Genomic DNA, 21,618 nt, shown 5'->3' on the forward strand with positions numbered 1-21,618 from the left:
AATGGGCAATTTACCTTCAAGCATCATGGAGAGCTTGCAGGGCAGACTTGAATTCTATATCTCAGTTACTTTTCCCTGGGATCTCGTAGGCTCAACACTCCATTGCTCATTTTTACTTCAGAATTTTGTTTTTGTCATAAGAATGACAAAAATAAAAATAAAAAACAACAACAAAGACTATCCTTGGTCTTCATCAGTCTTTTCATCTACAGTAATTGCACCCTGGCTCTGTTAACCAAGAAAAAGCTCATTGGAAGTGGTATCTTAACTACTCAGTGAGTCAGTTTTTTCTGTGGAAAAAAAATTAAGCAAAGCTTGCAATCATGCACTTTGTGTGTTATCTTACTTGGTTAATTTTACATTTAGGAGAGGTACGCTGGATTGTGACAATCAGACAGATTATATGCCTCTAAAGTATGACCAAATCACAGGAAACAGCTCATGCAATTTTCGTATAGAAGAGACACAGATGCAAATTATGTGGGCCTTAAAAAATTAATAATTGTTTATCCATTTATGGACATCTAAGTCATTTTGTAGGATGGGTATCATAGACTTCTCAGGTGGTTTAAACACAAGTCAGCCTTAAGCAAGCAAGAAACTGTTAAACAAGTTAAAGCCAAATTTACTCTCATCCTCTGGGTCGTGTCTTTTCGATAAATAGGCCTCAATCTGTGAGATGTACTAGTATGTACTGAAAGGTTAAGGTCATCTTCATGGGGGCTCCTGAAAACAACGACCAATCTCTGGTAAAGATCTAACATCTATAAAAATGTTGAACATTTCATGTTTATGTCCCTGTATATATTTTGAATGTTCTGAGTTAATGGCATCACAAATGCAGTTCCCTTAAGTGGAAATAAACTTTGTGTTCAGTGCCTCCTCTACAATACCTTAACACTGTCAGAGACCTCTGAAGATCAAATGTTTGCTAAATGATGAGCTGTGGGTGAGCCTGCATTTAGAGAATAACACCAGGAGCACAGTGCTCTGCTGGTATTCGTCGTGAAGAATGCGGACACACCCTCATGTCAGACATCACCATACTGTAGGTGTGAGGACAGGCAGTGCTACCCACATCATGAATATCTCAGTGTCGATTCAGTGGAGACTCATAGTGAATAGAATCAGAGTGGTGTTGCTTGGGTCCTTTTTTTCCTTCCATAAAAACCAACAAAAATCTTTGCATTGGTTTAATAACAGGCTGTATGTTGTGTGTAAACTGAACGGCAAAATCCATCCCATGCAGTTTGAAATTGCTTAAGGTACTAACACAAGCACAACAGTGTTTTTAGAAAGATGGGGCACAAATGGTGCTGAGATTTCCGATCTCACACTGACTTAAATCATCTTGAAATATTAAATTTGAATCTATTCTTCAGCTCCATATGTATTTTCTATTTTTATATGTAATATATAAAATCATAGCTGTCTCCTGACGTTTATTTCAAGCCTAAATTTGATTATGGCCTTTTCTCTCACTCTCTCTCTCTCTTTTATGCCAAGGCTGTGTTTTTTAATCCTCCTACAGATGGATTTTTTCTGCAGTTTTGTGTCACAAACCTGGGAGTGTTCTTAAAGCACCTGAATGGAAATATGAGCAAGGGAGCTGAGGAAGGAAATGAAAGGCATTCGAGCAGCAGATCTGTAGTACATGGTGACGGACCTCAAGTGGAGAGATCTTACACATGCTTTTTGAACATACCTCAAGGGTGAAAAACGACTGATAGGAATTGTCAAACGTGACAAATACCTGCGTACTGTATCTAGGGCAGGCAGACAAGTAAATTATTCACTCTTACCTTGCCAAGAAGAGTACATTTGCATGTGCTATAAAATTAATTAACATATTAATTTGTGGTTTCCATTTATAGGTAACAAAAAATTGAATGCTACCTTACGTAAGGAGGCATTAGCTATTTTCTGTATGTATTTTGTTGATGTAGACATTTTTTGATATGTAAGAGTCTTCATCAAGAATGAGATCAGTGTCTTTAGTGCTCAGAGTGTTGTACTTGTTTGTCAAGAGCTTTGCTGGAGTGCTACAATCAAAGAGCCTCATTCGTAGTCTTGAAGGATCCCTGTTGTGTTGAATTCAGTGGTGTGACTCACATAAAAGAGAATGGTGTCATTGCACCTTCGCTGGGCTCCCATTCCTGCCCTGCCTTCTGCTGGATGAACTGAGCCTGAAGTCATAATGATATCAACCTTGTTTATTACTTTCAAGATTTCAAGATTGTGGAGACCTCAGTAATGTCAGCTCTCAGCCAGTGTCCTTCTGAGGCTAAAAATATTCAGACCTTTCAATGATTCCTCTGCTGTGCACTCAAACTTTTCCTTTCTCTGATGTGATGACCAGACCTGAATATGTTACTCTGCATGTTTTCTAGCGAGGCGGTTGCACAATTTCAGTCATAGCCTCTCTGGATTTATAGTGTATTACACTGCTTACAGATACAAATCCAAACTGCCTGTTTGCCTGTTTATTCTGTCCCCTCTGTGCCTGGGTGATGACAGTGATGAATCCACTATAGCACCTCAATCTGTTCCCCTTGGGATGCTGTTCTGTTCTGGATCACATTTTTTGTACTTGTAGTCAACATTCAATGTACACATTGTTAAGAGCTCTGGTAGTCTGTGTTTTATTAAATAACATTAGAGAAATGCATAATAGTAAGTGCACCTTACCTTTAGAAGCAAAATACCTTTACATGAGGTGCCAAACAAAATAGGATTAAGGAAGAAATTAGAAAAGAAAGAATAACTGCAGAATAAGAAAACACTAATAATGAATTCAGGATGTGGGCTGGGAGTCTGGGGTGTGTTCAGTAGTTCACCATGTTGCTACGCTATAGGTAGTATCTACAGTATATATTGTGTATATACTGTACACTTTCACAAATGCACCTTATTATCAGAATTATTTCTCTCCTGTTGCAATTTAAGTGGAAAATAAGGACTTTTAGCAGGAGAGTCAACTCCAGTCCTCACATTCTGCAGGGTCCCCGCAGGTCATAGAGGCAGCTTTCAATTAGGACCCGTTCAACACCTGGAGCATCTGGCCTCTTCCCAGAGCGGTGTGCCCAGGGAGGGTGCTCTGTGGCCATGTGCAGCTGGGTCAAGGGCATTCCTGGACACCGGAGTGGGAGCTGGGATCCAGAGCCACTTCTCCGCGTTCATTTGCACTGAAGACTGTCGCTCCCTGGCTGGTCGCCTGAGCTACTGAGAGCTACAGTAGCGATACTGCACAGTACTGCTTAAATTCGCACTTTACCCTTACCTTAATTCACACTTTACCTGTATTGCAACGTTCTTATACAGTATGTTGCGGGCTCTTTAAAGAGGCCAGAGAACTCCTAATCAGATTATAAGCGTCACTGCTTGCTTGGGGATTGAAAGGTGTGAAAATTGGGAATTAAAATAGGTCTCTTTTATGTAACCAGGATGTTGTTTTTTTTTCCAAATTAAAAGATGCGTCTCTCTGGGAGCAGTTAATGTCCTCACCTCCAAAGGTCCTTGTGCATATGAGAGGTATTAGAGCTCATAAGAGGAAACAGATGTGCTCTCAATCTGTACCCCCCTGTGCCAGGGGACTTACTGAACCATGTTCCCACAGGACGTGGCTGTGCTCACCAAATAATGGAGCTTAACCTCTTGCAAACCAGTTCCCTGAGCTTTGTGAAATGAACACACATAATCCTGCTTCACCTTAACAAGCCCTTGTGTGCAGATCCTGGTGGTACAGCGGCACAGCTGCACTTGTGTAGCTGCTGGAGTGTAGGAATGTGTGTCTGGGGGTCTGGCGGCGATTCTTACTCGGAGAGTCAGTTTTCTCTTTCTGCTTCCCAGCAGTCTGGCAGACGTGTGTGTGGTTGTGTGTCAACTTCGATAACGTAGGACGTGAATTAAATTCCAATATGTAATAAAAGGTCTTTCAGTTCATTTAACCAGAATTGAGACATTTAAATTCTAAACTGGAAGTTTTTTATTGTATGTTATGTTTTTTGTATTTTTACTGTTTTTAGCCGTTAAATATATATATATAATATCTAGCTATGTTGTTATTTTCAGTGAATCTACATTTGTGTTATTTATGGAGTGAACTCTCCTATGGATTGAAAAAAAACATTTTAACTTTAGAACAAGGGAAAAACTCACAATAACATTCCGTGATTTTAGGATGAATGAAAGATATCTGCTTGAATGAAAAGGGACAGGGAGGTCCTCACAGCTCATTTTAATAAAGAATGTAGGATTCGGTGCAGCACCTCTGCATGGTATCAATCAAAATGTCTTTTTTCACTATAATAATAATTCCTTACACTTACTGTCTATAGTGCTTTTATGGACACTCCACTCAAAGCACTTTACAGGTAATGAAGACTCCCCTCCACCACCACCAGTGTGCAGCACCCACCTGATTGTGAATACAATCACCTGCATGCTTTTCCAGAAAAATTGGAGAGCATGCAACTTGATACCAGGAAAAAAAGAGTTAAATCCCTTGCCTCTGATAATGGGTATCATTAGGCTAGTCTGATTCAATTGTATTCTGAATCCCTATGCAAAAACACTAATTAGACTATACCTTGTGACACCAGGACTTTAACATTTTAGCTATGACATAGTTCAATGCAAAAGATTTTTATTAAAGAAAATAATAATTATACAGCGCAGTGTCTTTTTGTATGAATAGCATTTCTTTGCCAGCCCAGGCATCTTCCCATGCACTGCTGAGCTCATAATAACAGTGCCACTGAGGGGTCTTTTTTTACGAAGTTGAGTTCGATTTTACTGTTGCGGTAATATGTTTTTCATCTGATTGTTCCCGTGCGGACAGATCCTTGTTACATTTCCATTACCACCAGCCTGTGGAAGTGCTGGGCTCTCTGTAGTGGCTTCCGGCGCTGGCAATACTTCTCAGCAGACGAGGGCAGCCACATCGGCCGTGCTCTTCGCTCGGGTCCGACTTGTGGTGTCCACAGGTCTGTGAGTGCGTGTGGGGGAGGGGGTGGGAACGCAGACAGAAACAGGGCTGCTCTGTAATTCTTACTCCTTTGCTGTTTTGGAGTGTTGAGCCCATTATGAAGAGATGTTTCCATTGCTGACCGTGGATGTGTGGCTGGGGCTTTTCTTCTGTGTTGCTTCGAGACCTTGGTCAGCATGTTTTAATTACCATCACCATACCGTTAGTTAATTACCATCACCATACCGTTAGTTAATTACCAGTCTGGTGTTTCACAAAGGGATTCAAGGGGAGGCTGGAGACCAGCACTGGGAGACGATGGCAGGGCCTCCTACAAAAGAGCAGTCTTGTTAAATTCGATGAAAAGTGCCCTTTTCTCCAATTGAATATCCTTGTTCAATAAGAACGCTTACAAATGTGCATGCATTTTCCCTTTATATCTGAAATTATTTAGTCAAAAGTGAAAAATATGGTCTTTTTACACTGAATGAATCTGTCACCGATGCCTTTTTCCAACTGTAATGATCCCCGTTCTTCTGAGTAAAATGTTATTTAGACGCTCTGATGAAGTTATTTAAGACACAGGGTGTCTGCAGCTGCATGTGTGATATTGATTACCTTTCAGAATGACTAGATACGGGTTTGGCCTGCCTGGTGACAGAGATTTAGCGACTTGATAAAAATGTCCAGTAACAGCGTTAGCCAGAGAGCGAGAGGTCACTGCTTGAAATGGAAATGAAAGTTCTGTTTGTGGGCCAGCTTCAGCGTTATCAACACAAATACCAGGAGCCCAGGCTTCACTCCTGCAAGGGCAGGAGGTAAAGAGACAGCTTTGAATTCAATAACTGCAGAGCCTGGCATTCAAGTGCGGCTGAGGAGTTCGGTCAGAAATATTAAAGTACAGCATATGAGAGGAATTCCAAATTATTATTGTGTGGGAGAGAGAATATTTACTGCGGCCTTTTCTCTCAGCCTTTTCTCATTGCAAAAAGGCCATCTCTACCCCTCCAAACTTACTTCTACAGAGAGAAATCCAATTCGGGTAAACACATACTGTATACTAAACTTCAGACAGGATGCAAGTGTTTAACGAACTGTGTAGGTGTTGATTGCATAATGCTAAAAATTGACATTTTAAAATCATGCCATTACGTATGTACCAAGGTCTCTTGTGTAAATATTGCGTGATGTTAAGATTCTGTTATCTACAAAGTAAACAAAACCTAGATTATGTTGAAAAATGTTTATTGTTTTAGATACAGCCTTTGATTTCTTTTTCCTTCAGATGTTAATGATCTATATTTAGGGTGGACCCTGTAACCCACCCAGAGGCATTAAATGAGAAATCTGTGTTACAGTATATCATTATGTGTGGTAAAGTTGTTATTCCCTGGTAATTTGAGAAATAAGGTTCATGTGAACCCTTTTTAATCATCTCCTTTGTATGCTTTGCATAAACTGGTGAAGTGCTGTTTAACCCACCAGACCCGAAGATATTTAAAGAGGAGGGATCCACAGAGAGGCTTCTCATTATGACCACCTTATCCCTTTTTCAAAGGGCTTAGGAAATGGAAGATGTATTTAATTAAATTTGCCACTGCAGAAGAAACTTAGCCCAGACATATTAATGTACTTATTTTAGAACAAGTCAGGATATATGTGTTAACTCTTACAGTGCAATAGCATTTTAGAGCATCGTAGTGTAGCACAATTGAATGTGAAGTGTTTGTGGTATTTACAGTACATGTGACCTTATGAGTAAAGAGATGCAGTACATGTACAGTAGCAGCATCCTGGACTTTAAACAGTAGAAGCAGCAGCATTGTAGTTAGTCCAGTGGTTTATCCTTAAGGTATCAAAATCCTCTTTACATCTCTTAAATCATTAAATGTAGAAAGTAACCCCAAACAAAACAGCCTGGCTAAAAGGTGTGTGAATGTATGTGTGTGTGATGCATCTTCATCTTCACACCTTCGTCTCTCCACCAGTTTTTGTCACTGCTCCAGCGAAGGCAGGATTTAAAGCAGTTCACCTGTATCTCTTTGGCAACAGGTAGCACACATGATCTTTGTGTCAGACTTTAAGCAGTTTTAGCTGTGTTGCCATGGAGCATGTGCACCTGGTGTCATTAGCACCACATTGAAGCAGTTTTACTGTAATAATGCTGTAAATGAATCTTCACAGGATACAGTATGAATGACCCAACTTTAAAATTATCACCCTTATGGTTCCTTAGTACCAGATGTGAAGGATGAGACACTCTGAGGCATTTTTAATTAGCTTTGTCAGCGGTTTGTCTTTTGCAAACAAAAACTGAGTTGTTTGGCGTGTTCTGACAGCGCTCGACATCTTTACTGTACTGTATATGGGGGAGAGCTTGGGCAGCGATAGGCGCAGAGTTCAGAGTCTCTCTAAAGCTTTTTCCTTCTTCTGATGGTTGCTTCTCATGAACATGATGCCTGTTTATTATGAAAAGAGCTTCCCTGTCGCCAATCAACTAACATTTCCCTGTGAGGCAACACACTTCTGCAAACCACAGCCAAAGCTCACCCACAGCCGTGAAAAAGTCATTCCCATTTTTCAGCTGGAACCAAGTTTTGGTTTGGAGAACAAAGATGTAGACTGTTTTAATACTCTCTAACGTTACTCATGATACAGTAAGTCATTATAAGGTTGTTAGAAATTGTTCTTGGGTAAAAACACCTTGTCAGTGGAGCTGCTCAAAGGTTTCAAGTCTGGCTTGTGTTTTTCTTATCGGTGTATGGTTAGGATGCTGTTTATACTGTATGTTTAAAGTAAATGCCATTTGTAGAATCACCTTTTGCTGTGACAAGGCAGCTTTATACTTAACAAAAGGGTCAGGGTTCCTACATGAGCCACTGGGGGAGTGGGGATCCAAATGTAGACAAGACTTGTGTAAGAGGGCTCGTCCTGAGCCTGTTTCAAGGTGATGCAATCCCCAAGATACTGGACACTGTAACGATGTAATTCCCAAGGAGACTGAATTGTGTGGATTTCTCCCATAATGGTAGGCTGGCCATTTATCGTAACTCAATTCAATGATCTTTGGAGGAGACACTTTTGGTCTGGGAAGATCCTGAGAGACTGTGATTGAATCTCAGCAGGGCTAAACACGCTGCACTTGGTTTGGGGGAAATACATGTATTTTGGCCCTGTCAATAGCCAGATAAAATCGGATTTCCCTTCGATAATAATGATAACATACAGCACAGTCACCAGGAAGCTTCATATTTCCAGAAATTTGTTCTCCAATATTGAATCCAATGGTTTCATACAATTTTTCACACTTTATAGAAAGTAAAAGGCTTAGCCAGCATCTGATGCTAAGATACATGTTAGTACTGCAGTTCCAGAGGTTTCCACACATCAGGGGCTTTTCTTGTGGTGTTCTGCCTTAAAAGGTACTGCATTTGGATACTAGAAGTAGCATAAATACCCTTTCAAATGTCATGTTTTGCATATGTCAATGTGATGCAAATGCCGTGTCATTATGCATAAATATTTGCTAACTGAATGAATTAAATAAACAAAAAAAAATCACTATTCTTAAAATTTTTGGCAGGGAAGAATCACATTTACCGAACATCTGAGCCATTACATATAAAACATCTAATTTTGATGAATCTCTGTTAAGCACAGTTCACTGTGTTTGTAATTCTGCATAGCAGTGTGCTGCTGATTCAGCTGTGAGCAGCCTCAGTGCCCAGACACATTTGGGCTGGTTTCTCTAGACTGGCCAGTCAGTACTGAGTGAGGGTTCAAAAATGCAGCCAAATTAACAAGCTGCCATGCTTCCATGCCGTAGCCCACAATCAGCCCTGACAGCCAGACCCCTGCTGGGGCACTCAGGCATGGACGGAGTATTTTCATTTTGTTCAAACCTTGAGAGCTGTGAACTTTGATATCTACAGTATGTGAAATCCATGTACAGTACATGCATGTATAGTGATTGATAAGATTTTTGCAAGGGCTCTTAGTAGAAGAATTCTTTTGAAAGTAGCGCCTACTGTGTACACAGAAATAAAACATTTTGTTCAGGCTTTTTATATATTCATTTCTGCCCAATGTCTGTTGTTTCAATTCTTTCATTTTCCTCCCACTTTGCCCTTCTCCTCCAGCCAAGCATGACTCTAGGAACCCATTTCTCGTCAGTCGGCCTCTGTGCTTTTTTCTTTGCATTTGCACTGCAGTTGTGGTTATTCTTTCATCTTGTTTCTCCGAGTTCAGCTCAAGTTCACTGACATGCTCCTCTGTGTCATCTTTCCTTTCTTTCCAGATTCATTCTGCTGCCCTCTCTTCAGTCTGTGGCGCCACCAAAGTCTTCTTTTCCCTGTGATGTAAAACTAGCTTTGCCAGATACAGTATGAACCAGACATTCTGCCTTCCCGACTAGTCAGTTTCTTCTTTATAATTCACCGTCGCCATCCTTTTCTCTCTGGCACAGAAATCTTTAGTCAATTAATTGTTTCAATCCAAAATAAAAAAGCCTCAGTTTTGCCCTCTAGGACTGAAAATGCTGTGGCACTAAAAGCTTGTGCATTATCAAGAGACTGCTTAATTTTTCATCTTGAATCCTAAAACTAACTTGGTGGATACATTTTACTTTCACTCCCTCGCTTACTTACTGTACACGATAAAAAGGAACCACTTAAACCGAACCCAGAGCTTCTTCTAAAAATTATGACCTTTTCTTAAACAACACAGAGAAGGCATAAGAACGAGAGTCAAACTTTTGCTTGTCTCTTTTCTGGGCCAGAACAGGGTTCGTAACAATAAAAACATCTGCAATTCTGACGATCTTCAGAAATTTGGAACATCGTGTCTTGCTAGCCACTGGCGTGCTGTATCTTAAAATAGTCAACTCATCTTAGCAACCGCTAGTGAGCAGGTAGATGGAGCAAACAGACCCTGTCTGCCTCAGTCCATTTGTCATTTCTGCAGAACAACATGGGTATAATATCATTTTATGTTTATACGAAGAGTTACATCACAATCCCAGTGTAACACTCATAAAAGCTTTCACCCTTCTGTGGGCTGTGTACCTCATAAAAGCGCAGTTGCACAAAGGTCAGGCTATTCTTGAGTTGTGCTGTGGAGGCGATCCGAGCTGCTTGGCTCAGACTCGTCAGGATGTTCACCCACCTTTCCCTGGCAGCAGGGGTGGGAGCCCATCACCGCGGTGCCACTAGGACTGGTGTAAGACCGGCTGAGTCTCCACGTCCTGTCAGGGTGCTCTCTCTCTGACCTCATGATCTCCCCCACCCAGGCTGGGGTACGACCGTTTTTCACCTGTGAGGGCGTTTCTGTCCTTTGCCCCAAGTAGTACTTCAGTCACCAGTTGTGCTTTCAGAGCTCAATTTCTTGTAACCCAAGCCAGGAGCCTCACTGCGTGACAGTGCTCTTTTGTCTAGCCCATTGTGAGGACAGTCAGGCTGTTCTCTGAAAGCAATTAGCTTATCTGATAATTAGTTTTTCTCCCAACAGTTACATGCTCTATCACTGTTGTTATACTGTTGTTATATTATTGTGCTGATGTTTTGCTTCTTTCTCATATGTAAGTGGTGTCTGTGACTGCCAGGCTGGTTTTGTTGCTTATTCCTGTGTTTTGACTTTGTGCACTCAGTGTTTACTAACAAGATCTCATTGCAAGTCTTTAATTCATTAAACATGTGGGTCACGCTGCGGTTTATGAGCAGTAACACTGCCTGTCACCCTCTCTCTCCCTGGCTCGAGCCCTCACCGATGAAAAGTCGGGAAGCAATTAAATTTACACCTGGACTCAACTCCTTGTTGGGAATAAACGACTCTTCAAGGTTTTAACCTACAGGATGTGCACTTCATCATTTCCACCTAATAAATGATTTTTTTTTCTTTCATATGCATTTCATAATGCTGCTATTCTTAATATTTGTTGAGTCTTGAGTCTTCTGAGTCTTCTGGCTCCAGCCGCTGAGCTGAGAGGTCATGGTGTTGTTAGAACTTCTCAGTCCCCATCAACAGGATGGTTTTGGTTATTTGTCTGATTGATAACCTAAGGATCTTACGTAGAATTAAATGTACAGTAAAAAGTGGAGGAATTTATGTCATTATTCTATTGTATTCAGTTACGAGGGGGAAGTAGAAGGTTATTATATTTGCTTTGTAGTTGACATTCTGGCCTGAAAAGGGCATACTTATTTAATCAACATCAGCTACAGTCCAAAAATGATAAATATTTTTTTCTCTCCAGGATTTCATAAATTACTCATTCTTTTGCTTCTCCTAGCATTCCATTGAATGTCACAACTATTGTTACTACCTTACTGCTGCGTCTGCGATCACTAAGAACAGTAATGCCTAACCACTGCCATCGCTGGTAACAACAATGAGAACAATAATATCGGATGACGTGTTTCAGAATCAGTTTTCTTTTCCTTAGGAAGATCTAAATCAGTGCAAACATACTCAGACAATGCTCTTTGGCGTAGTAACTTTCTTCATATCACAAAAACATTTCCACGACCTGTTTGTCTTTAATCAAAGATCCCCGTCCGGATGTCTAAGTCATTTCTTCAGCGTGTCAGAAGCATCATGCATTGCCTTTTTTTAGAACTGTCACAAAAGCGAAGGACAGGGGGTCAGCCATTTTCAGCTGCTGCAGCCTCTGAGAGAATGGTTCGCAGGGTATCTCTCATCTCTCCTTTTGTCAGCTGTTAAACAGAGAAACCTCTTCAGGGACAGGTGGAAGGGAGCAACTGCTTTCACGGACAGCAGAGTTCATTCGTGCCGTTATTATCATCCATAATAACGTTTTTTTTCCTGCACTTCAATACCCACCCAGAAAGCTGATAACAAATACCACAGTCTACACAGAATCTACCCCCGTGACCGTTCTCTGCACAGGGAGAGAAATACCAGCCGTCAATCACTCTGCGGCCTAATGCCAGTTAATTAAGTGAGTGGAATGTCAATAAAAAGTGAGGTCCCGGGTTTTATTTACACAAAACAGAGTGAGCGGAACAGGGAAGCAGACTCCCCCTCTCTCATGCACATTTAAGATGTTTTTAATCATTCCTCTCATGGTTAATGTAATTATGAACATTATTGTATATTAAATATATGATTATGACTCTGTGCCATTTGTGATATGGCTATACAAACTACCATTGCAGATAGTGTTATATTTGTTTCCCTCTCCTTACTTAAGCCAGCAGCAGCCAGCTTGGCCATTAAAAGGTATCGATCAGACTGGGGAGCTGCAGGAATCTGAACAGGTCTTGGGAGCCGAGGCCTGCTGTGCATGACAAGGTCTGATTCCTGAGGCTCATGTGGCTGTTTGTCAGACGGTCACAGTTCTTTCTGGGCACCAGGGCCGTCCAGGGAGACGGTCCGGTGGGCTGAGGAGGAAGGACTCCTCACACGCTTTCAGACTCTGTGGTTGGCTTGAGTGAAGCCAATGTTTCAGGACTCTGCTACCTGAGGAGGGCGTCTTTTTTAATACTTTGTAGGTTGTTCTTGCTGCCGCAGCAGAACTGCCAAGACCGTCACCCAGGTAAATTGGACAAGATGAGCCAACAAGTCTAATAGGATGCATTTGAAATCGAGAATGGGAGACAGTGTTGTGGGAATATGGACGAGCATGTGTTTGGAGAGGAGATCCTGCATTCCTTCTAGAAATGGCTCGATGAGACCCTCAGATCAATTGTGACCAAACTGGCTAGATGGGTGGATGGCTTCCTTTTGCTTGTAACTCTTCTTATGGGACTGCAAATGTCATAGAGCTACAGTACTACAGTACTTCATATACACTTGTTGGCAATCATGTTTAGTTATGGGTGGCTGTACAGAGATATGTTTTTCCTCCCACACTGGTTTGCTTTATTAATAGTTGACAATATGCATCCTACTGTAAACATGCTGGCGATGTTGGAGAAACTATTATTGTATATCATGTGTAGTGTGTTGCTAGCACTCTGAATCCAGGCACCCATCTGGCTTGTACTGTTCAATGGTACCACGCTGCATCATTTCTTAATAGCCTAAGACATGTCATCTGTTAACACCCTGCATCAGAGTTCATGGTTCTGTATTTAATAGCTTGTCTCTGAACATGTTTTGCATAAGCCTGCTGTCTTCCTAATCATTTTGTTGTATCAAATCAGCTGAAAAAAGCTATTATTGATGCTTGTCATAAAATGTTGAAGAATGTCATTATTTTCCTTGAGCTGTGCGAAAGATGTAATTTGAAACCAGTCAAGTATTCTAAAAGATGAAATTGTATTTTGGTATCCCTCTGATTGTTGGATCTGCAGGGCAGCTCTGCACTGGGGAGGCATGGATCGAGAGGGAAAACAGAGCTCAGTGTTGCAGTTTTGCAAGTTGATGTCTGAGAATATTGTATGTTGTAACAGCATACAGTACATTGCAAATGGCTGAATGATTTTATAGGTTTAGCTATTATTGTATATTGGATTGTTTTAGTGGTATTTTACAGTTTTAGGTAAACAATTTATTATTGTTTAGCTCTTAATGTTAAGCACTCAGTATAAAATAGGCAAACAATGTTTGACACCAGTTCTGTCTGTATATGTGCTCACATTACTACTTCATTTCCACCTAGAAAAGGTAACTAACATTTTGTGGTAAAATTAGAGTGCAGAGTGCTACTCACTAGTCATACCTGCTCACAGAAGGTCCACAGTGGCATTTATTTCCCAATGTTGTGCAGCATTATGGACTCAGCAAGAAAATTTGCAAGAGTTTGTCTTTACTAATGGCATGCAAAAAACTGTTTTAATTATACAGTAGCTCATCAAAAGTAGCTATTTGTTTCTGATGAGGTTCTAGGAAAACCTTACCTAAACGTGAAGACATTCACCTCGGCTAAGAATGGCACATCAGCTCTGACTAGAAACACTCTGATAAATAATGATGTTTTGTTTTCAGATTGTCTGTTGGGTATACGGATTCCATTGACCATTTTCTAAATGAGTTGAGCTTTCTTTTTCCTTGAAAAACATGGTTCAGTACAGATGCTCAATTATTATTATAAAAAAATGAACACTTGCTGTGATTTAGAGTATATTTGAATAAATGCTGTAAATTGAAAAGTTTCTGCATAGTGTCTAATACTGAGATTAAGCAAAGCATTTCACACAGAAGCTTTTGAGTGCCTTCTATTATGCCACAAATACTATAACTTGTCAGCATACAGAGGATTTACAGTGAAGCTTTTTTCAGTCATCCCATCATTTCATTAGACACTTATATCTTAAGGTTAGGACAATTGTGCATAATCTTTGTTGAAATACACAATGAAGGGTCATTTTTTCCTGTCAGTGGAATAGAAATAAACTGAGGAGAAGCTCACATCCGGAGAAGCCGTCACTTCATTTGCAATTGTAAAGTGTTTGCTGTTCTCCGGTTGTGGTGAAGATAAAAGCATGGATGTTCACTTTGCTCAAGGAAACATTGTTATAGAATGTATTGTGTCTTCACATATAAAATACATACTGTATCCTTCTGCTGTACCTGAAGACAAATGTTGCATGTACTCCCTTGTCAGACTGTAAGTGTGAGAAAAATGTACTGTGCTTCACAAAAAATAGCATTTGGAATCAGTTGTGGAATATCACGTGGCTTGATACTTGTATTGAAATAAAAAAAATGTATTTGGAGAAGTAAATGTTATGGCTTTCCTATTCTGTTGTGCAATAGGTTTACTAGGCGTTGTTGGTCTTATCCAGATCTACTGTTACCTAATAATGTGGATTATTAGGAATGTCTCAGATGTATTTTTGAAGACAGCACACAAACTCAGCTTTTTTGCAAACCTTCAAAGATCTTGAGATTTGCCAAAGAAATACTGACTTTAAGGTCAATCTTTTAAAATTTGTACTTAAAAATCATTTACACTGCTCCGAAATAGCATATTTTAAAATAAATTGCAGTTGAAAGAGGGGGCATTAGCTTTTGTGAAGCCTGAAATATACAGTTGGTTTATTGTATTCTGTTTTACTGACAATGAAATGGATTGGGTAGGAAAGATATATTATTGTTCTTCAAACAAAAGATTTGTGATGACAGCATTTAAGGAACCATTTTGTTTCAAAGCAGTAATTTTAATCAGCAGCTATAGGAATGTGAAGCATATTGCCAAGGCACTTGGAAATTAAAAATAAAGAATTGGTCTTAATGATTTTCACAGATTACAGTTGGAAGCGTATTCTAATGAGCACTCACAATTAGACCATTTCAGTGCAATCAGCTATGAAGAAGGAGAACATAATAAGGTCAGACCAAACCTCACTAGAAGTCAACTGTGGGCTTATTAGTTTTATTACAGATGAATCTTAAACTCCGGCAGCAAATATGCTACTTGGTTTCACTGCCAGAGCCTTACATTACTATTCAAACCCATTAAATGGTTTATTGTATTTTTTGCCACTTGTTTTATTTCAGAGACTTCAAGCAGCTGTCTGAGGAAGAAGAGATGTCCCAGGTGAAGCTGCTTCTACAGCAGTGGACTACGCTGGGATTAACAGACGTCCATGTAACCAATTACACGGTTCTTCTCGGCCTGCCTGGTTCCTCTCCCAACACCATCACTGACAAAGCCAGCAGCCGCTGCTTTCTTCCTAACGGAAAGTCCTGTGATCCCAAGAGCTATAATCCTCAATCCATGGAGCAGCTCTTCACCTATGCAGCCTATTCTGCAAACGGCACCCTGGAGGTACAGTACTTGAGATTTCCCGGCCTGTTTCCTTATTGATTGCTGTCTATTCGTTCTGAATTTTTGGGGAATGACTGACTGGTGAATATAAACAAGGATTATTTTTACAATTGCACTGTCAAATTATTCAGTAGTTTTCTAACCCCCGTCCCATTTAAGATCAGAATTATTCTAAATAATTGGAAATGTTTGGTTTTTAAAATGTTTTATTCAGGAGAAAAAGTGGAATTTGTATGCTTCTCTACCTAAAAAGAGAAGCAAAATTTGTAAAATGTAAAATAAAACTTTCGCTAAGGTCCGTTGTCTTGTTTAGTGTCTGAAATATCCCCCCCCCCCCCCCCGTCTTTCTGAAGGATAATTAATCTGACTTCATGTATTGCATTTATCTCCTGCTCGTTCAATTCACATTCTGAAAACAAAACTAAGCCTTTATTAACTGGCTAAAAATAGTGCCTGTTCATTCTCAGTCTTTGAAATACATTTCTCTTTGAAAAATGGTCCACGTTAATCCATCATAAGACCATTCTATAAGGTATTCAATTTGTGGTCTCTTAAAACCAATTAAATGATACTTGTAATATCTAAAATCAGTTCTAAAAACTATTATTACCAATTTGATGGATGGAACATGTTGAATGTCAAGGAAAGATGGTATCTTTCAGTTCTGTCTTAGTGGCAAAGGGGGTCACTTCAAATACCATGTGTGAGACAGTTCTGAAGTCTAGAGTACTGTATGTGGAATGTGTTCAATTTTGCTTCTCATAAATAAAAATCTTGCAGATGCTAATATTGGATTAACGCCCTAATAACACTGAAATTAATTGCTGTATGTTTATATGGTATTACGTTAAAATTGTTATTGTTTTTGTATTTGATGTACATAAACCTACACAAGTACAGAGCTTTAATAGTACCCAGTATATAAAGTTTACATATTTTCTTATAACTGAATAAAATTGTATGCTATCTATTTTTAAAGTTAATTGAGTAATGTTCAAGTATTACTTATTCTGAAATATACTGTAATAGTATATGTGATGTATTCTGTCATTTTTTAAATTTGTTTTTAATTTTTCATTCTTGCATTTTTCCTGCTAAGCTTATTGTTAATTAAAAAGTCAGATGTTTATAGAATTTTCCATGAGTAGGAAAGAACATATTATGTCTCATTTGACTCTCCTATTAATTAAATCCCTTTAAACTGGGAAAAAAAGGAAATGGGTAAAGTGTTGAGCACTGTATGTGGGTGAGACAAGAACTCCAAGATGGTTAATAAAACTAATTTGTAAAAGGTTATGGCATCAAGAAGAATTCTGTAGTTTTTATAAGTCAGTCACAGCCTTTCACATTTTGTATTGCTATTTAATATTAATTCCTTTGCACTTCATGTCATCTGCCGAAAGTTTGACCAGTTTTGCATTTTATCTAAATCTTTTTTTTATTCCATTTGTTATTTTTACAATGTTTGCTGATCCTCCTATGTTGGTTATGACCTGCAGACTAATTCGCCAAATACTGTATACCAAATCATTAAAGAGCAGTGATCCTAGTACTGATCCCTGTGGTGCTCCACTGAGTACATCACCCTAGTTTGTGCATTGAGCCGTATGCAGTCAATCCGTTAAACTGTTCTCAATCACAAAACTGTTCTCAGTCACCACACCGTCAGAGTCTCCCCAGTGCTATGAATGTCCAGCCCTGGTCACTAGACCATCTGGGAATCTCAGTGCTGTGAGCGATTCTATTTACGATGTCCGTGGTGTTTTACAGACAATGTAGTGTAGCAAATAAAATATCATAATATAAATAATACATTTTATTCAACTTTGTGGGTCCTCAGTAGAGTACTCTCAACATTTCAGAGCTGGATAAATTTGTCTGCATTTCTAAATTTCAGCACTAAATGGATAGGAATATAAATAAACGGGAACAGAGCGCAGGGCTCAAGAAATGAAGACTGAAAATACTTCTGCACCCAGACAGCTTGTTATGTGATAAGCCTGAGCTGATGCCACCTCCCCAGACTTGTGTGACGTGACACTTGAGTCAGGAAATGAAAGGATGTTGAATTTCTACTGCTGTGATCCGCGTCCTTAGCCTAAGCAGTCTCATATTAGGGCTGCCAGTTGTCTCCTATCAAAAACAAGTAATTAAATTCTTCCATAGACAGTGGTGTAAACCCTGCAACCTTTGAAATTTGTCTTTTTATTCACCTAAAGTCCAAGTAATAATGATCACCAAGCAGCACAACTTGGATTCTTAGTGATTGACTTGTGGAGTCAAGAGAGGAGAGGAGCAGACATCGGGGGGGATATTTTTGTGTGGGAATCCAAACATCTTGTGGGAGAAGGGTTGGCAGGAAATTCTGTGCAATAACCACGCTGAGCAACATCAATAAAAGCAAAGGAGAACCAGATGATTTGCAGAAGTAGTTAAAACTTCATTGAAAGCAATAATTGAGATAAATCCGCATAACTGGAACCATTAATACCTATAAATGAAGAGGAGTTCTGACATGAGGCCTAGTAAGCACTTACTGTGCAGATGGTAATAAAACCAGATACAGGCAAATAAAGGCTCGTTCATCTCTAAATGCCCTAACTTCTTTAGTGGTCAGTGTTGCTTCTTAAACACCCCCGGGGTAATCGGTGGTACTTTGATCAGATAATTTCTTGGAAATTAGGTCCCACAGCAGTGCATCTATGTGGAATGAGGAGCCATTAATTTTAGATGTTGAGTTTGCCATGCTATGATTTAGCTAATAACAAAAGAAGGAGAAGGGTGAGGGTGCAGATGTAGGGATAATTTATCAAGATGATTAAGGTCCTCACGTCGCACCTTTTCTATTTATAGACGTTATGATCTGTGTCTTTACTAAAGCCCAGTGACAAGAGTCTGAAAAGTGCCTGGGCTGTCCTGCACGTGGACTGTAGCCAGCTGTTAGCAAAGGAAGGCCTGCAGGCAGCAGAAGAAGGTGTTGTGGTCACATGCGATCTAATAAAATGGGGTTTTAGAATGTAAATTCATATATGATCTCTTTTCAACTCCAGTTCATGAAGCCGGTACTTGTCTGCAGACGTTATGTTCTAAGAAATTATTATTAGTTTTTAAATAACATAGAGGCAAGAGGTCATACCCATGATTAATTGCATGGCAGCATAGTCTGTTTATAATAACTGATTAATAACTGATCTTTTTATGGGTCCTTCACCGATAACGTGTGTTTGTTAGACACTTGTGGTGGTAAAAGGTTTTCCATTATACAGACCGCTTTTTGGTGCTTTAAATTGCCATAATGGCAACACAGAAGTGTGCATGATCTCCGTGTCTCTGTGGGTTTTCTCTAGGTGCTCTGATTTCTCCCATCTCCTAAATACATATCAGCTCTGCTAGCTGGTGCTTCTGACTTGTCCCCTGTGTACATCTGTGAACTCTGGGATGAAGTGGCATCCCATTCAGGGTGTGTGTGTCCTGTCTGGTGCCCTATCTTTTCAGGATAGGAACTGGGTTGCTTTCTGCTAATGGAGGGATGCTTTGACATGATTCTGACAGAACAGGAAAAGAAGAGTCTGGTGCCAAGACCAGAAGCTGAAACAGAGCAATTATGGATGTGTAAAAATATATTTGTTGATGTTGTTTTTGTTGTATTGTTGTGGATGTATGGAAGATGCCCATTGCAGCGATTTTACTCTAACAGGCTTGGTGTGACCATTAGCATTTAATGTGACTGGCACCTTCTACATTGTGTTGAAGTTTTGATTTTTATTTGCTTTTTTATTGCCTCAAACTAATGTATCCCCCTCCTCTACCTGCACAATAATGAAACTCTACTGTTGCTTGCTAGTCATGCTTACTGTATAGTAATGTGCTTTCATGCATGTGTTTGACAAGATTAATTCTGTTCCAGAGGATCTGTTAAGTGGAATTTGCTTTAGGAGTGAAGTGGATTGGCACCGTATTAGACACTAACCTAAAGATTTTCACAACCAAGGAGCTCGGAATGGGGTTCAAGAGCACAGTGCCCTGCTAGTCCTTGAACCCAGCTCCTGAGTAGATTCCTTATCTTCACCTGCAAGACTGTGAGATGCATTACATGCCGGTACCATACCGCACACTCCCACCTCTCCGCTCCAGCCTGTGCTTCTGTGGGTCTGATATCTTTAGATGCTCTTTAACGTGCAAACCTGGAATTTAGCTCCATGTTCCCACTCTGCACACACAAGCCAATGGATCTGCATTGCAACAATTTTTGCCCTTGAGTCCCCTACTCTATATAATCAATCTTGTTTAAACAAAATATTTCTACCAGTATTAATATGTTATGTACAGCAGTATATGAATGGAATATACTTGCCCATCTCCTGGCCAGCACCGAGGGGGCGTGTTGAATTTGGTAGTGTTCCAGTGAGCTTGCTTTCTGTTTAGATCACCTCCTTTTGCAGCCCGAATAACACAGTAGTCCAGGTTTGTGTCTGTTCTGTTGAGTGTAACAGATGAGTTTCTTATGATACAAACAGTGACAACAGTGATAAATCTCACACTCCCCTGGTCTCTAGGGTCAAAGTAGCTGTACTTTCTTCACATGTATTCCATTTTATTTACCCTGAGGTCTTTTGAAAAATTAATTGCACTCAGGTAATGCAGTGTAAGTCACATCCAGACTCTCCTATTGTAATTACAGCCTTTGAATATTTGTTTGTCTCACCAGTAGTTTCTCATTTTCCATTTTTGTTGTTTTTGTGTGTGTCTGTGCTGGGGGGAGGTGGGGGTTGTGAGAGTAGCAGTTACCCATTGATTAGCGACAACACTGATAACAAGCAGTATGCAGCGTATAGCACACTAAGAGGGCAGTCAAATTTCAATAAATACAGTGTGTGAAATGAACTGATAGTGGTACAATTAGCCACAAGTTCTCCGTGTGTGTGTAAATAGACTTAGTCGTGTGACACCACCTCTTTAATGGATATGTTCGATGACTCATTATAACCCGTTCCTCCTTGTGCGCCCTTTTCTTTTTCTGTGTTACCAGGCAGCAGTGGTTGATGTTCGGTATGGAACAGTGGACGACCTGATTCAGGCCCGCATCTCTGACAACGTTACCAATAAAATTGCACTGTTGAAACTAGGACATGCTCCTTTCCTTTACAAGGTAAGCGTCGCAGGAAATTACAAGCCCATCTATTCTTACCTCTGTCAATTCTCCGTGGGGGATAAGAAAATACAAAGAGATAGTGCACAGGAACCCCAGAGGATGAGCCATGGGATTTTTCCATCGGGGTTGACATAAGCCAAAGATTTACTGACTCTATTAATAGCGGGAAGGAGATCTATAAAGACACGTTTCTGATATCCGGTTTCATATTGCAGTTATCTATCAGTGGTGGGGGTTTGTGGGGCTCTGCAGAGCCAGCACCACTGTGATGTCATCAGTATATAGTGCCTTGCTTGCTGCACTGACAGAGTGTAAACAGGGGGGTAAAGAACTGAAGGAGTTTGAACTCTTACAATTTTAAGAGTTTAGAATAATACTGTAGGAACATATTTACTGGACTGGTAACAATAGCTCATGAAACATAAAAAGTCCTGCATTAGTGGATTTAGCTTCTTATTTTATAAATAATTATCTAAGAAGCAAAAAAAATAGATGCAAATTTTATTGTATTGTATTGCGTAATAATATCGCTTTATCATTAAGTACACTTCTCCCTGCCTCTTCCTTTTTCCTTTTTTCATTTGTGTTCTTTTTATATTAAATGTCTTTTCAAAGCTGGGCCTTTTTGGCATTTAATTCATCTTTGGTCTATTTAGGCTTCAAAACAAAAACACCTGGAGAAGAAAAATAAACAAGCTAGCAATGTACTCCTGATTTGTCATGGCAGAACCCGTAACCCTGAATCTTTTATTATTGCAAAACAAATAA

General features: G+C 39.8%; 1 protein-coding gene across 6 annotated transcripts in view; it reads left to right on the forward strand.

The window, feature by feature from the left end:
* LOC107079092 (inactive N-acetylated-alpha-linked acidic dipeptidase-like protein 2) overlaps positions 1-21,618 on the forward strand; it is a 295,727-nt gene that overhangs the window by 138,486 nt on the left and 135,623 nt on the right. For all 6 annotated transcript variants that reach the window (XM_015360872.2, XM_015360862.2, XM_015360861.2 and 3 more), the window contains 2 exons: positions 15,428-15,698; positions 20,728-20,847. In XM_015360872.2, coding sequence (XP_015216358.1) covers positions 15,428-15,698; positions 20,728-20,847 — 391 coding nt within the window. The remainder of the gene's footprint in view (positions 1-15,427; positions 15,699-20,727; positions 20,848-21,618) is intronic.

Source organism: Lepisosteus oculatus, chromosome 13 (genome assembly GCF_040954835.1).
Source record: "Lepisosteus oculatus isolate fLepOcu1 chromosome 13, fLepOcu1.hap2, whole genome shotgun sequence".
NCBI classification, from domain to species: Eukaryota; Metazoa; Chordata; class Actinopteri; order Semionotiformes; family Lepisosteidae; genus Lepisosteus; species Lepisosteus oculatus.